Here is a 16,362-nt window from a genome sequence, read left to right on the forward strand (position 1 = left end):
TACTGAAATAAAAGAGGCACTAAATAAGATGAAGGGAAAGGTGTTAGGACTTGATGAGACTGCAATAGAAGCTTGAAAAGGTATGGGAGAGGCAAGTTTGTTATAACTAACTATGCTATTTAATAAGATAGTAAAAGAAAAGAGCATGCCTAATGATAGGAGAAACTTTGAGAGGGATTAATAAGAACAAAGGTGATATACAAAGTTGAAATAACTATTGAGGGATTAAAATCATGAACACACTATGAAACTTTGAGAGAGAGAAATTAAACAAAGATTACAAATTGTAACAAGTGTACCAGAGAACCCATTTGGTTTTATGCTAAGGAAATCAACAATAGAAGCTATATTTCTTTCGAGATGATTAAAAGAAAAGTTGAAAGAGAAGAAGAAAGATTTCATATGGTATTCATTGATCTAAAATATGCTTATGATATAGTCCTAGAGAGAGAAAATGGTGGGTCTTGGAAAATAAAGGGGTTCAAAATAGGGGCATAGACCTAATTAAGGATATGTACGAGGGGTGGCAACCAATGTTAAAACACCAGTGGAAGAGGCCTGAAATTTTTTAGTTACAATGACCTAATTAAGAACATGTTCAAGAAAAAGTTCCATAGTGCATGTTAAAAGCAAAATTAAGCTTATGGACAAATGCCCTAGAAACTAGAGGTTTTAAAATAAGGGCTAAAACAAGGTATATGATATGTAAATTTAGTAATAATAGGAGTGTAAATCAGGATACTCTTAGGATTGAAGACAAGATAACTCAATGTGACCATTTCCAGTACCTTGGTTCAATAATTCATAACAGGGGATAGATTGAGGAGAATGACACCCAAAGTGTTGGGTGATAGGAGAATACAATTTAGATTGAAAGGAAAATTCTATAAAATAGTTGTAAGGACAGTTATGCTGAATGGAGCAAAGTGTTGGGCTGTCAAGAAACATGTACAGAAAATGAGTGTGGTAGAAATGCAAATGCTAAGATGGATGAGTGGAAAAACTAGAAAGGATAGAATTAGAAATGAAGCCATCTGTAGAAACCTAGGAGTAGCTCCAACAAGTGATTAAATAAGAGAGTAGACTAAGATGGTTTGGTCACGTGCATAGAAGACCACCAACAACTCCAGTTAGAAGAAGTGATTGTTACAAGTGGAAGGGGCTAGAAGAGCTAAGGGTAGACCAAAAAGGACATGTGTAGAGAGACATAGAGTAGTAAGAAATGATTTAAGCACTAATAATTTAACAGTGATACGGGTTTAAATAGAACAGATTGGTGAAACAGGGTTTGTGTAGCCAACCCCATATAGTTGGGATAAGGCATGGATTATGATGATGATGGGTTAGGGTCTTAATCGGTTTGAGAACAACCAAACCAATTTCAAAACAATTATAATTAAGACAAATAATGTAGACCCAGACCCTATATAATTTGGTTGGTTTGGTTCAAGTCTATTAGGTCTGCCCAACCCATTGACAGCCCTACAAGAAGAGAGGAGAAGAAAAGACAATTTAATAAAATTAGAGGGAAATTATAGATTCCACCCCAAGTTATATGTTGATATTACTACAATTTCTAATTCATGATGACAATTCTGGTACTACCAAGTTTTTATGTAATTCTCAACAAAGAAATTTTACAATTCAAAATGTGAATAGATGAATAAAGGAAAAGATAATCTGACATACCAAAACGAATAGCTCGAAGAACTCGTAGAGGATCATCCAAAAATGTCTCCTTTGGAGGTAAAGGAGTAACTATCTTTCCAGATTTAAGATCTGCAACACCTGAATGAAAGAACAATCATAAAAAAAATGTTAAGTGACTATTTATCCCACAATATACACAAATGTCATGAATGTTCAACAAATCTAACCTCTCTTAGTGAAATCCTCCACCGAACTAGTATTGATATTATAGAACAAGCTGTCAAACAAAGCAAAAGATCAATAACAAATTAATCTAGATGTAGTCAATGTCGCTCACTGCCAAATACTTTGGAATTTTGACCTCCAAGGCAAGGCATGACCTAGTGATGCTTAGGCAATAAATAAAATTCATGTTACGAATAAGGTGAGGAGAAGAAGAAGAAGAAGAAGAAGAAAAAGAAAAAGTTAGGACAAATGCTACAAGTCTACAACACATCTCTACCTCTCTCTCTAGTGAGAAGGATGCTTAATGTTAACAGTTTAACACTTAAATTGCACATATTAAAAAGCAGACTCCAATTGGTCTAAGTATAAATCTTCTTCCTAAAGTAGCCCCATTCCTCATTCACAATACACCCGGAACACTCCTCAAGCCAGCACCAGCTAGCTTTCCTGGAGAGGAATCAAATTATTGGAGCTAAGAAATAAACAAATTTACAGATAATGGACAAACTAACTACACACAATGTGAATGGGGGTGGTAGAACTAATTTCATTCTGAAGCTGAGATTGCGTTTGGGCCTTTGGGGTAGCTTTTGATCAACTCAGGAGCCTCATCATTAAGAGTCTGTATTGTTATCCACAAGGCCACAAGACACTACAGCTGCACATCAGGAACATCTGAGTTATCATTGATGGGAATATGTTCCCAATGTGCAGTTGTAGTGACTTGTGGGTAGAAGATTGGAGTTCTATCATTAAACCACTTTAGGAACAATGAAGATGGATTGAGATAACTCAATGTGGCCTTTTCTGGTACCTTGGTTTGATAATTCATAACAAGGGAGAGATTGAGGAGGATACTGTCCACAGAATTAGGGCAGGACAGGAGTTTTATGCGATAGGCGACTACCACTTAGATTAAAAGGAAAATCCTATAAAATAGTTGTAATACGAGCTATGTTGTATGGAGAAGGGTGTTGGGAAGTCAAGAAACAATATGTCCAGAAAATGAGTGGCATAATTGTGTATGCTAAGATGGATGAGTGGAAAACTAAAAAGAATAAAATCAGAAAGGAACTCATATGTAGGGACTTAGGAGTATCTCCTGTAGGTGGTAAAATGAGAGAAAGTAGACTAAGATGGTTTGCATAGAAGTCCATCAACAGCACCCATAAGACAAAGTAATTTGTTACATGTTGAAGGGGCTAGAAGAGCAAAGGGTAGACCATAAAGGACATGGTTAAGTAGTAAGAAATGATTTAAGCACCAATAATTTAACAATGGATATGGCATTAAATAAAAGGAACTGGTGAAATAGGATTCATGTAACCAACCCATATAGTTGGGACAAGGATTGGAATATGAGGGTGAGGAGGAACAATGAAGATGGACGGTAACAAAAGGAGGGCTCTTATGGGATTTGGGATTCATTTTGTGAATGGACACTAAAAGGCCATTACCAAACATTGAACCCAGGTATCTGGGGTCTAGAGATGGGTAAGCTGGATATGGACCTAACCTTTGGAAAATATTAAACTCCAACCCGATTAGAGGACATGTGTCCAACCAAAGCCATTTTATACACTAACTTTAGGGTTTAGGGATTAGGGCTTAAGGGTTTAGAGTTTAGAGTTTAGAGTTTAGGGTTTAAGATTTAAGCTTTAGGGTTAGGACTTAGGGTTTATAGTTAAGGTTTAGGGGTTTAGGGCTTAACGCTTAGGCCTTTAGGATTATGGTTCAGGAATTTAGGATTTAGGTTTTAAGCTTTAGGCCTGAAAATCAAGAGATGGTCAGACACTTGAATCTGACTGTGGTGGGAGACAAGTATTGCCCCTAACTTTTGGCCATTTTTTGCTTTTAGCACAAAGTGGCTGCTCTCAGACTTGAACCCACATTCTCATGCTTGTCAGTCTGAGATTCTATCATTACACCAAGCAATGGCCCCCATTTTGTGAATGGAAGCTGCTTTCCAAACAAGCTTCGGAGGGTGGCTTTTATGTGAAGCAGCTTTCAGGAGCTTCTCTAGAAAGTAGACAAGCAGCTTTCCAAACAGCTTTCAGTAGCTTCTCTAGTATTCATATTTGACAATTAGTAGTATAGGTAACAGCAGAAGAAGATAAACGCAGCACATTTAATGCAGATTCAACTACCTATTGATGGTTAAATCCCTTCTAAATGCATCCTCTTCCGCACTGCCAAATTTCTACAGAAATTGCATTGAAACATAAGCACAACTTGACATTGTTAATAAAAGATAAATAACTATTACACCCAACAGAATTAGTATAAATTAACTAAAAGTTATATGGAAATAAGAAAAGATAGAAAAACAAAAGTGCCTGTCAGAATTATAAGAAATTAAAAAAAACAAAAATGGTGTTCAAATAGGTAAAATGGAAAAATGTTCAAGTTTTGAGCATCCACTGGTTAGAATAGCTAAGAGTCATTCCCTACCAAGTGATTTTCATGAAAGCAAGGAAGAAATCCTAAATTCATTGCAAGAACTTTGAACCAGAAGCAGAATAGAAGTAAGAAGGTACAATCAGGAGCCTCAAAAACAGGGGTGTAGAAGCAAGTTTTAAATATTGACACAATACACCCCATATCATATTGGTATCAAGTTGCAAGGATAAGAATACGCTACAACTTAGTGTTTCATTAAGTTGTTCATATCAGACCGATACAAGTGTGTATCGGCTTGTATCGCATTGTATTGGCCAATACACACCGATACACAGAAATAATGAATTGTATCTCTAGTAAAAAAAAAACACAATTGGCATGATCATAACCCAGGTCACACAACTCCCCAGACTTAAATGCATCTTTAAACCAGTAAGCCACCTTTCATCTTATAACAATAAATAAAAGAAAACTTTCACTATCTTTAATGTTCAAAGGTGGTCCAAACAAATAAAATATGTTTCAACAACTCCAACTATAGATTAAAAAGAATAATATTAATAATAGAAAAATTATTTAGTACTCAAAATTTATAAATTAATTGAATAAATAATCTATCAAATCCATATTTATATCCAAAAATGATTTTTAATCTCACGAAATTTATACAAATAAAAATATTAATAATAGAATAATTATTTAGTACTTAAAATGTATAAAATAATTGAATAAATAATCTATCAAATCCATATTTATATCCAAAACTGATTTTTAATACCACGAAATTTATACAATAAAAATATTAATAATAGAATTATTATTTTAGTACTTAAAATTTATAAATTTGCACATGATATGTATCTTGAAATTTTTATAAATTATTAATTAATACTTTTGGCATTAAATAACAATATATTTATTATTTACAAAAATAATAATATTCTTTATAAAATATTCAAGGATATAATGTAAATTGAATCTATTACATCTACTAATCTACATTTATAACAAAAAAAAAAACTGGTTTTGTATTTTAGAAAGTTTACACAAATAAAAATATTAATAATGGAATAATTAGTTAAGTAATTAAAAATTATGAATTTTCATATGATGTATATCTTAGAAATTTTAATAGATATGATATATTTTAAGTTAAGATTGTATTTTTATAAATTATTAATTGATATTTTTATTTACATTTTATAATAACATATTTATTGTTTACAAAAATAAAAATATTGTTTACCAAAACATTTGAGAATTTTTTTAGTTAACTTTTTTGTTATTGGACTCTTCTAAAAAAAATGATGCATCCATAAATTTTATGACATATATGAATCCCGCTATATTAATTGTAACGTATTTAATCATATATACCATTAAAATATGTATTACTTATGTATTTTAACATTATTTGTGGCTTTTTTTTGATAAATACATTATTTGTGGCTATTTTGACATTAAAAGAAGTGTTATTAATGTATTTATGTGATTTGTATACATTTTCCTAGCGTATCCAAGTGTTTCCATATCTTTAGGTTGCATTACCTCTCCATGGCCTTTGACCTATTTAGGGCTACCCTTAGGAGCTAACACTAAAGGAAGTAGTTTATGGGCCCCTATTGTGGAAAATTTTGATAAAAGATAGGCATCTTGGGAAAAGAATTACATCTCAATAGGGGGTAGGGTGACCTTGATTAGGGCTACACTTGCCAACCTTCCAACCTACTACCTATCAGTGTTCAGGATTCCCCCAAGGGAGGCTAAGAAACTGGAGAAGGTAACGAGGGACTTTCTATGGAGGGGAGGTGAAAAAGGATCATCTGGTTAGATGGGAGATAGTTAATAAACCTAAGGAAGAAGGGGGTCTAGGGATAAGGAATATAGTGCTGAAGAATGTAGCCCTCCTTGGGAAGCAGTTATGGAGATGGCCCCGAGAGAGAGAGAGATTATGGCATGAGGTGGTGTTTAGCATTCATGGCTGCTCAGGAAATGGATGGGATGCCGGGATATCTCATCAAGCTACCCTTACAAAACCTTGGAAAGCTATACATGGTATTCTCCCTCGCTTCCTCAGTTTTATCAGGTATGATGTCTGTTTCATGATGTTATCAGGTTCTGGGAGGATGTTTGGGTGGGTACTCAACCCCTCAAAGATCGATTCCCCTCGCTTTCTATCCCTTCACAAAAATGAGCTGATTGCAAATTTTCTTCCGAACCCGTTAAGTCCCTCGTCTTTAAACTGGGATTTCGGTTTTCGTAGGGGATTGAGGGATGGTGAGTCGATTTGTATCACTGAGCTTCTACATTTACTACAGTTTATTTGTTTGGACCCCACTTCGTCTAATCATAGAGTTTGGACTCCTCTTCCTAAAAGTACTTTCACTTGCTCTTCTTTTCAAAAATCCCTCAGTTCCAACCCCAATTCCCAAGGGTTCCCTTTCAAAGAAGCTTGGGCCCAACCTATCCCTCCAAAAATTGTTGTATTCTGTTGGGAAGTCTACTATGGGAAAATCAATACTTTGGAAAACTTGCAGAAAAAGCGGCCCTCTCTTTGTCTCTCCCCGAATTGGTGTTTCTTGTGCAAGGCCCATAATGAGGATTGTTTCCATTTACTGATTTCCTGCTCTTTTGCTATAGACTTATGGAGTTGGAGCCTTAGTTTATTTGGAGGTAAGTAGTCTCCACCAACTGATTTGAGTATGTTATTTAACCCATCTTTTTCTGTTTGGCACACTAGAAGAGGCAAGTTCATGTGGAAATGTGTCAAGGCAGCAACCTTATGGACCCTATGGGAGGAAAGGAATGCAAGAGTTTTCTTAGAGAAGGAAAGAAGATTAGATGAAGTGAAGGACTGCATCCTAACAAGAGCAATACATTGGCTGAAAACCGTGGAGATATTGGATGATTTTTCTTTTGATGACTTGTGGAGGAATTGGTTAGTAATAGCTAATACTTCTACAAAGAAGAATAAACGCTTATCAGAATGGGATCCACCGTCAGAAGGTGTCATCATGTTAAATTTTGATGGAAGCAGCCAAGGTAACCCTGGGCCGTCAGGTATAGGGGGTGTCCCGAGGAATAAGGACAACAATATCATCTCCTTATTCTCAGGACCGGTGGGAGTGTGGGACTCTACCAGGGCAGAAATACTAGCTGCAGTACAAGGAATTCAGATCGCTAACCAGCTTGGGGTGAATCATCTCCTAGTTGAAGGGGACTCTCAAGTGGTAACAAGGTGGCTTCTAAACCCATATGCTACCATTTGGGGCTACAAAGACCTCATCAAAAAAGTAAAGTGGTTAACTAGGAATATGAGATTTGAGGTAAAATGGGTAAGTAGGTCAGCTAATACTATGGCTGATTCTCTGGCTAAACAGGGGGTATCCAGGGAGGTCCTTTTTTGTGCTACTTTCTAAGTTGTTATAATATTTTAGAAGCTATACTTAACTAACCTGGAGAGGTTGCATCGCGTGCCTCTCCTTGGGACATTGTACTATTCTCCTCTGCTGATTAATAAACTTCATTCATTTATCAAAAAAAAGAAAAGTGTTTCCATCTTTTTCGTTCATACCCATGTGTTTCCAAAGTGTATCTGTATCCATATCCATATATGAGTTGTCCAGTACGATACCCGATACCAAAACTTTGATCCTTGTGTGGAAGTAGCAAGACAAACTTAAGTATTTCATGTACAACCAAAGGTTGCTTAATTCATGATAATACTATGGTATATGTTGATTTAGTGAGGCCCCTGGATGTCAGTTAGTGGATAGTCTATTTTCCCGTTGATGATTCTGATTTGGTGGGTGGTTGCTTAATTCTTTTCTTATTGGTAATTGTGAAACATTATTAAGGATTATAAAACAATGCTATTATAGTACGCTATGCATCCCAAGGTATAGGCTGGATCAAGGTTCAAAGTATCGATACAGTCCAATATGCCAAATGCGGCATATCAGACTTTGTAACACCACCACATTTTTTATAGTTTTTTTTAAACCTATTCAGGGGGTTGGTATAAGGACCATCTACCCCCCCCCCCCAAAATAGGGTAAACCCTGAAACAGCAAGGATTTCGTGTATTGGTGACCCATAGATATGACACATATCAGCCAATACGGGCTCATACATTGCGAAATTTTCATCCTTGGACTGGATGGACCCATCCCTTTAGTGATTGCTCAATTCGTGAGATTGTTATTTGGTCTCTTTTCAAGTTTGGGAGCAGTTAGCAATGCTGTTTGTTGTTTTACTGTGGATGACACCTTCAAATTTGAGTCCAAATGTATATGGTTGACTTTTATAAGGCCTCATGTATGAGGCCCACGGTTAGTAGAGGGGTTTCTTTATGCTGCCACTTAATCTTTGATTTTTTTTCTTGGCTTTATGACCTGTTTACATCTTGTAGATTCTCTCTTTTCTGATATGATTTTCATTTACGACCAAAAAGATTAAGACAAATAACATTAACAAGAGAAGTGTTTTTCAATTGGAAAACAACCTTAAGTTCAAAAGCATGTTATGAAGAAAACTCTAATCCCAATCCACTTTCTGGGAAAACATGTTTCCTGCTGTAAATGTTTTTCATAACCATGATAGAGGCACATAAGGCCAAGTATTATGCCCCACCACCCCCATGTAGCACTGGGTTCTCCTGCTTTTGTCATGTAGGTAAAATCTAGGTGTCCTTTAAATTTTGGGGGTAAAGCAACTTACATAACCTCAAAGAAGTTGACCAATCAAACAATAACATGTACGAAGTTGAAAACTCCAAAAGCTGGATGTTAAAAAAGTAGATATCTTGAGTTCATAAAGGAAAGCCTGCTATTATGATTTATGAGGGTGATCTTCATCAAAATCTGGAAAAGAAAAACAATAATATATATTGCTGAATTCAAGTCCATAAACTACATAAGTTAGGAAACTAATTGAAAATAAAAATCTAAAGTAGTTTGGCTCAAGAACAAGGGTAAAAAATCTAGATTATCCTGGATGCTGGCAACACCAAAACCATAAGAATATAATTTCAATTTAAACAATCCATGCATCTAATTTTAATTTTGTTAGTGTGTTCAACATGGACGAAACTCACGAAAGAGGGAATTTTAGGTAGAAAAGTAATAATCAGAAATCTTAATGAAAATGTGTACTATTAGAGTCTATTTTGTAATGTAGATATTTATAGTGCTAACATAACGCACCTCTCTTATTTGAGAGAGGTAGTTTTGTCGTGGTTAGCATCCCTAATTCTTCTTTCTCTCTTCTATTGATCTCCTTCTTTCTTCTCTTTTATCATACCATGGGAAAGTGGGGTTGGTGGTTTGGGGTGGAGAGAAAGACTTTATGGAAAAGGGTGGTTGCCTGCAAATATGGGTTGGTCAACTTTGGGTGTGATTCAAGGAGGTTTCAACATCTGGGGGTGGAGATGTGAAAGGAGATAATAAAATTCCATTCCTTGATGGGAGAGTTGCACTTCCTGGAGGGTTGGCGAGGGAACTAGTATAAAATTTTGGAAGGAAAATTGGACAAGGATGGAGAGGCTTTGTGAGGTGTGCCCATGGTTGTATAATATGAGCGAGAAGAAAATAGCAATTTCTCCATGCTTTTGATGTTGACAGGGAGTGGTGATATACTGTCCCAAATTTAAAAGACCCTTATTGAATTGGGAGTTCAAGGAATGCTGGATTTTGCTGTCTAAGCTTCAAGAGGTGGAGATTAGTATGGAAAGGCCAAATGTAAGATGGTGGACGGAGTGTAAGAATGAGAGATTTTCAGTGAGGTCACTCAATAAAACTTTGGCTAGGAATCATTTTGAATGAACTATTGTGAAGGGTGTTTGCAGAAATCCTATTCCTCCAAGGGTGGAAGTTTTTGCTTGGTTAACAGCTATGAGTAGTATTCTTACATAAGACTATTTAAGAAGAATAGGTTTTGAAATGACTAGTAAGTGCGTGTTTTGTGAATAAACAGAGGAAGATGTGCTTCATTTATGCTACGAATGTTGTTTCTATATAAGTACACAGGGCTATTTCTTCTGGCTCTTTGACTTGGTGTCTTGAGTTGAGACCCACATTCCCCTAGTGATATTTTTGCTAGCTGGCCTATCTTCCATGGGAGAAAGAAAGCAAAAAACAATATTGGAGTTGTATACCTTTTGCAGTTTGTTGGGAGCTGCAGAAGGAAAGAAATAGAAGGATCTTTTAAGGTAAAGAAGGATGTAAAGAGAAGAACTATTTGAGGACATGTTTCAAACTGCTGGAATGGCTCTTGATTTTACCAGATTTTAAAGAAGTGCCTAAAGGTTCTCTTGGGGCAGGTTTTTGGTCTGTTTTAGAGCTAGATAATGGCAGGGCTGGAAACATTTGTAGTTTTCAGCTTTTTATACTGTCTTTTATGGGTAATTACTCGTCGCCCTTCCTGACTCTAGTTTTTTTACTTTATTTGAACGAAATTTTCTTTTATATCTATTACCAAAAAAATCAAACCACTCATGACAAGATGGCATAAGAGAAGGTAGATTCTGATGAGGATGATAAAGATGACAACGAAGATGACTTCAGATTTGTCAGTTATGTTCAGATATGTTTGTTAAGTCATTTTCTGTGTTTTAACCATCTTTTTTTTTTATTTTCTGTTATTGTTCATGTTCTATTTGTTTTAATATTGTTTTCGAGATTGTTCTGCTATAGTTCAGATCTGCTTGTTTTCATTATCTTGGTTCCTCCTACCTGTCATTGGTTTGTGTTGAGATAAACTGATTTGTCTCATATAGTAAACAATATTATACAACTTTTTCTACAAGGTTGAGGACATAGAAAGGCTATCCCACCCCACAAAAGGTCTACAACTTCAGCCCAAATAAACGATTTCTATTCACCCCTTGCTCAGCTAAACTATCAGTCCGGTTGTTAGCCAACCTTGGAACCCATTCAGTTTCCACATGTATATTCCTTGTTAGCCATTTAAACTTCATCTAATTCCTCATTCCCAAATGTTCATTATGCTTTTCCTCTTTCTTAATCCAGCTAATTATCACCTTAGAATTACCTTCTATGACAAGTTTCTGGATGTTTATCTCACTTGCTAGTTGCACCCCTTCCAACACTGCCAATAGTTCAACCCTTACAGAATCTCCTTCTCCAATTGGCCCCAACTAAATTGCTTTTACAACCCCTTCATATCTTATTACCTTTCCCACCCCAGATGGACCCAGGTTTCCCATGCTACTTCCATCAAAGTTAAGCTTGAGATATCCCTTCTCTGGAGGTTCCCACCTCCTAATCACCCTGTCCGGCTGTCCCTTTTTGAATAAGAATCAGTCACCTCCCTCCACTTCATTAGGATGTAATCAAATGTGAAGGGATTGAAGATCTCCAAAGTATCCAAGAAACTGTTCAGATCTTGATACATTCAATCACTGCTTCCTTGGATCTTTTTTGCTCTTTGAAAATTCTTGCACTTCTTTCTTCCCACAACAATAGCCCTTATGCACCTCCACATTAATATTCCCCTTCTTCTATGTCTCAAAGTGACCAAAGAGAATAAGTATGTCTCACAAGCCTGATGAATCAACTTGCACCCAAAACCAAGAGAAGAATGAAACAACTCCCAATTCCCAAATACCAGAAACAAATGTACAGGAGATTAGTAAATGATAACTAGAATCATCACAAGCATTACAAAGAACACACCTATTAGAAGATAAGCACCAGTAGGGCTTTCTTCTTTGTATAACATCCATTATACTAATATTCTCATGAACCACTTCCTAGCAAAAAGCTTGAATTCTTGGTGAGATGGGCTTCCACCAAACCTCTTTAACTGGAAAAGGCTGAGAAGGGACAGACTAGCAAGACAAAGCTCTAAAAAAAAAGGCACAAGAGAAAAAACCACAAGGACTAGGGGTCCCCTTCCCTTTTCTTTGATCATCCTCTCTTGTCTTTAAAAAGTTGAGTGGCTGAGAGTTGTTCTAGTTCTTCCAGTTGGTGTTTTAAATGGTTGTTTGGAGGATGTGTTTCCTTTGGGGTGTTTATTTGTTCTTTTTTTTTTTTTTACTTTGAGGATTTTAGCTAAACCAAGAGGGTGAAATTTCAGATTTGAAGGACCATGGACAGAGGAGGCAATTTTTTTGCTATGAGCATTAAGTGTTTGTCCAAGAATTGTTGACTCCAACATGTATTTATTAGGTATACGGCAATTGTTTGAGAGCTTGTAAGTTTGAAAGGTTGTCAGAGAATGGTAAAAGTGTACAACTGATAGAGTGGGTCTTTCAACTCCCTGCTTTGCTAATACATCCGCCATACCATTTTCCATTCTACTCACCCATATAATAGAAGTAAGACTCCTTGCAAAAAAGTCTATTTCCCTGAAAACATGTCTGTAGAGCCAAGGTGCGGAGTTGGCCTGCCTGGTCCATGAGATGACTAATTATAAGTCCCCCTCAACTTCCAAGTCTCCGACACCCATCTGCTCCTCAAGCCTTGTAGTAGGGCCCAAATCTCAGCCTTCACTGAATTCCCAATACTAATTGGACCTGAATAAAAAGCCACCACTACACCTTGGTGGTTTCTAAAGACTCTTATAACTGCCCTTCCCAGATTTCCCATTGAACTGCCATCAAAGTTAAGCTTTAGCCTATTTACAGACGGAGGTTTCCAGTCTATTCTCAATCTCTCCTTGAATGTACCCATTTGTGCCACTTCAGCCCAAGCTCTTAGAATATCATTAGTTGAACACTCCCAGAAGAATTCTAGAGTTCTTACCCAATGCACAGTTATAACTGTTATAGCCTCAATCAGCTCTTCTTTGGTTCTACTTTTTTTTGTGGAAGATCCTTTAGGTTCTTACTTCTTTCTTCCCAAATAGTGCAAACTAAATCTGCTTTTACTGCCATCCGCATAATCCTTTGGTTTTGTTCTTTGTCACTGTATTGTTAGCAGCCCATATTGCAGTGGAGGTATTTGGTGAAATACTCAAGTGTCTTCAACAGCGAAGTCCCTTGCACCATGTACATGTCTGATAAATTGCCTGAAGGGACTACAGATTTTGGTTATGGGGGAGTTTAGTTGTTGGTTTTCGAGTTATCTTTGTGCTGTCATCAGGGCATTTGGAATGTTAAATCTCTGATTACGTGGTGCCCTCTTCCTTGAATAGTAGTGGTTGGGGTTTGAACTTTGTGGTATTGATAGTGTACTGTTATTGCTAGGAGATGTGCCTAAAGTTGAACTCAGAAGTCGGTTGTGTATTGGATAAGAGCTGTGGCCAACTATGAGTATCATGTTGGACATATCTTGGTGCAAGAACTGTGAGCCACCATGAGCACCATCTAATCAATTGATGACATATCCTTCCATGGACCAGAGCTGTGTGTGCCCATGAGTGCTTTCAAGCTGATTGGATCCTTGGTGCAGCATAAAAGCTGGTTGTCACCATACCTGGAGTCTTCGAGTTGCCTTGTTCGAGAGTTGCCTCAAAAGACTAGTTTATGTCTTTTCGTTCTAGGCAAATCAAGGTTCAAAGTTTTGACATGATACACCCCATATCGGTCATATATTTTTTGTCATCAATATGTTAAACACAAGACTTTTATAGAGTTAGTTTTCAAGTTATAATAGATGGTGTGACAGGTCCCCCTATCAGTTTGTCAAACAAAAAAATAAAAAATATATAGAATTTTGGCTCACCTGAACCAGTGTGTATCGATATTTTGAAGTTTGAACCTTGAGACAAACTAGCTGGTGCTAGCTTGAGGAGGAGTGTTGGAGTATTCAAACTGTATCGGGCATGAGTAGGAATAGCAACGGGGCGGGGCGGGGCGGGGCGGGGCGGGGCCCGTCCCCATCTCCGTTAACAGGGACAAGGTTATCCCCATCCCTGTCCCCACGGGGATCCCCATTCCCCATAATTTTTTATAATGTTAATCATTTTGTTTTTGTTTTTTATTTTATTTAAAAAAATAAAAATGAAATAATTAAAATTTACAATCCTATTAGAAAATATTCAACCATATTTTTAAAAATATTAATATATAGACGTATGTGTACATATATACATATATACATATATGACGTATGCATACATATATACATATATATTAGTGGGGATCCCATGGGGCGGGGAGTGCTTTCCCCATCCCTGTCCCGTCCTTGCTAATGGGGATGAAAATTTCCCCATCCCCGTCCCCACGGGGGAAAATCATCCCCATCCCCGCCTCATTCGGAGCGGATCCCCACGGGGATCGGGGAAATGGGGAAAATTACCATCCCTAGGCATGAGGAAAGGGGGTATTTTTGACAGAAAAGTTATAATCAGGAGCCTTAATGTAATATCTGCCTCATTAGAGTTTATTTTGTAATTCAGTAATTTGGATATTTATGGTGTTAATATAAAGTATATCTCTTTTTAGGTTTCAAAGAAGATTGAGAAATGCCATTGATTAACTATGAAGATTACATGATATTTATAGACCGAGAGTTCTATTTCAATTGAAACTCTACCTCTACCTAATGTCTACTCTCTCTTATTCATATCTTAATTAACAATAACCCAAACTTGTCTCAATTTCCTAACACGCCCCCCTCAAACACATGGGGATCAAAGATCTACATGTGTTTGACCAAATGATGATGACTTTAATCTTCCAACCTGCTGTGATGACGATGATGATGATGCATCCAAATCTCCCTGCCTGTTGTAATGAGAATGTGGAAAATAGATGACATGTTAATGTGGTAGTCGTGTTGTGTCTTCAAGAGAGAGCCTCTAGGGGCTGATAATCAAAATAGAAAATAGGCCAACACGAGACAAACTGAAAATGCGCCAAAACAGGCCACAAACAGACCGTGTTGGGTCAACCAAATTGCCTCCATGGGCAGGCTTGAGATCATTCGGTAATGGGCCGCATTGGGCCAATACGAAAATGGGGCAACAATGACTAATAAAGACCATGATGGATCAACAAAAGTGCCTTAATAGGTTAAACCGAAAATGGGCTCCTATGGGCAAAAACAATAATTGCCACAATGGGTTTGAAACTTAAATGGAGAAGAGCAGCAGACTTAGAAAATTTGTTCAAACCAACTGGTTTGACTTGATTGCACCATCTAAACTGGATTGACTGGTCTCAATCGGTCCAACCAATTTAACCATTTTCTTTTGTAAAGTTTGCTATGGTTAGTATCCCTAATTCTTCTTTGTCTATTCTATTGTTCTTCTTTCTTCTCTTTTCTCATTAGAATCCCAGCATCACCCCACATGACACTCAGTAACCTGTTAGAGACAACCAATCTCTCTATTAGTTAAGTTGGAAGACCTCCAGGTTGGCTTTTTTTTTTATCAGCAGGTTGGCCAATAATTTTAAACAAAAGAGCAGCATGATTTTCCTTTTTGTGTTCCAGAAAGAACTTAGGGATATAAAACAACAAAACTTGAAATATATGCAAGCAAATTTCCTTCACAAATAAAATAACAGAAAATTTAAAATGTGTGACGTTTTCTTTAGTCCTTAAATATCAATCAATAGTTGAAACAACTCAAGGAAGTTAGAAAATAGCTTCACTGATGTCATAAAGCTTCCTAGCATAGAATATTCCAACAATTACCAAAGATTAATCAAGTATGACAATGTTATATGACTGAACCAGTGTATACCATTGTAGGAATGCGGCTGTTCTCACTATAATGTTCAGACCTCAGGTTTACAAAATCAATCCATATATCAAATAAGCGCATCCTTGCTGTTTCCAAGTGTTTTGATTGATCAGGATTGCTGCAAAGTTAGAAAAAATGAACATAATGACACCAAATATACCGGTGATAAGCTCCACTTCCATTTGAAATCATCATCTAATCATTATAAAGAACCAACGTTGCAGTGCTTAAGGTGATCTGAGTTCAAAATTTGCTATCAGTGACAGAATAAACAACTTATGACACCAAAATACAATAGAAAGAAACTATGTTGTTTAAAAGGCCCAGTGCTATGTTTAGCTAAAATAATTCATATGAATGGTATCCATAGTCCGATATTGACTATATGTATAGAAAACAACAGTTCATCTACTCATCGTGCAAGCAATAAGAAGA

The 16,362-nt window shown here is 36.6% G+C and overlaps 1 protein-coding gene across 2 annotated transcripts in view; it reads right to left on the minus strand.

Annotated features, from left to right (window-relative positions):
• Nucleotides 1-16,362, minus strand: part of LOC104596819 (Polynucleotide adenylyltransferase family protein) — an 85,327-nt gene that overhangs the window by 47,988 nt on the left and 20,977 nt on the right. For both annotated transcript variants that reach the window (XM_010258119.2, XM_088888633.1), the window contains exons 3-6: nt 15,928-16,045; nt 4,023-4,075; nt 1,878-1,927; nt 1,690-1,788 (exon numbers count right to left, since the gene is read on the minus strand). In XM_010258119.2, coding sequence (XP_010256421.2) covers nt 1,690-1,788; nt 1,878-1,927; nt 4,023-4,075; nt 15,928-16,045 — 320 coding nt within the window. The remainder of the gene's footprint in view (nt 1-1,689; nt 1,789-1,877; nt 1,928-4,022; nt 4,076-15,927; nt 16,046-16,362) is intronic.

This window comes from Nelumbo nucifera, chromosome 5 (assembly GCF_055504915.1).
Source record: "Nelumbo nucifera cultivar China Antique chromosome 5, China Antique-T2T, whole genome shotgun sequence".
NCBI classification, from domain to species: domain Eukaryota; kingdom Viridiplantae; phylum Streptophyta; class Magnoliopsida; order Proteales; family Nelumbonaceae; genus Nelumbo; species Nelumbo nucifera.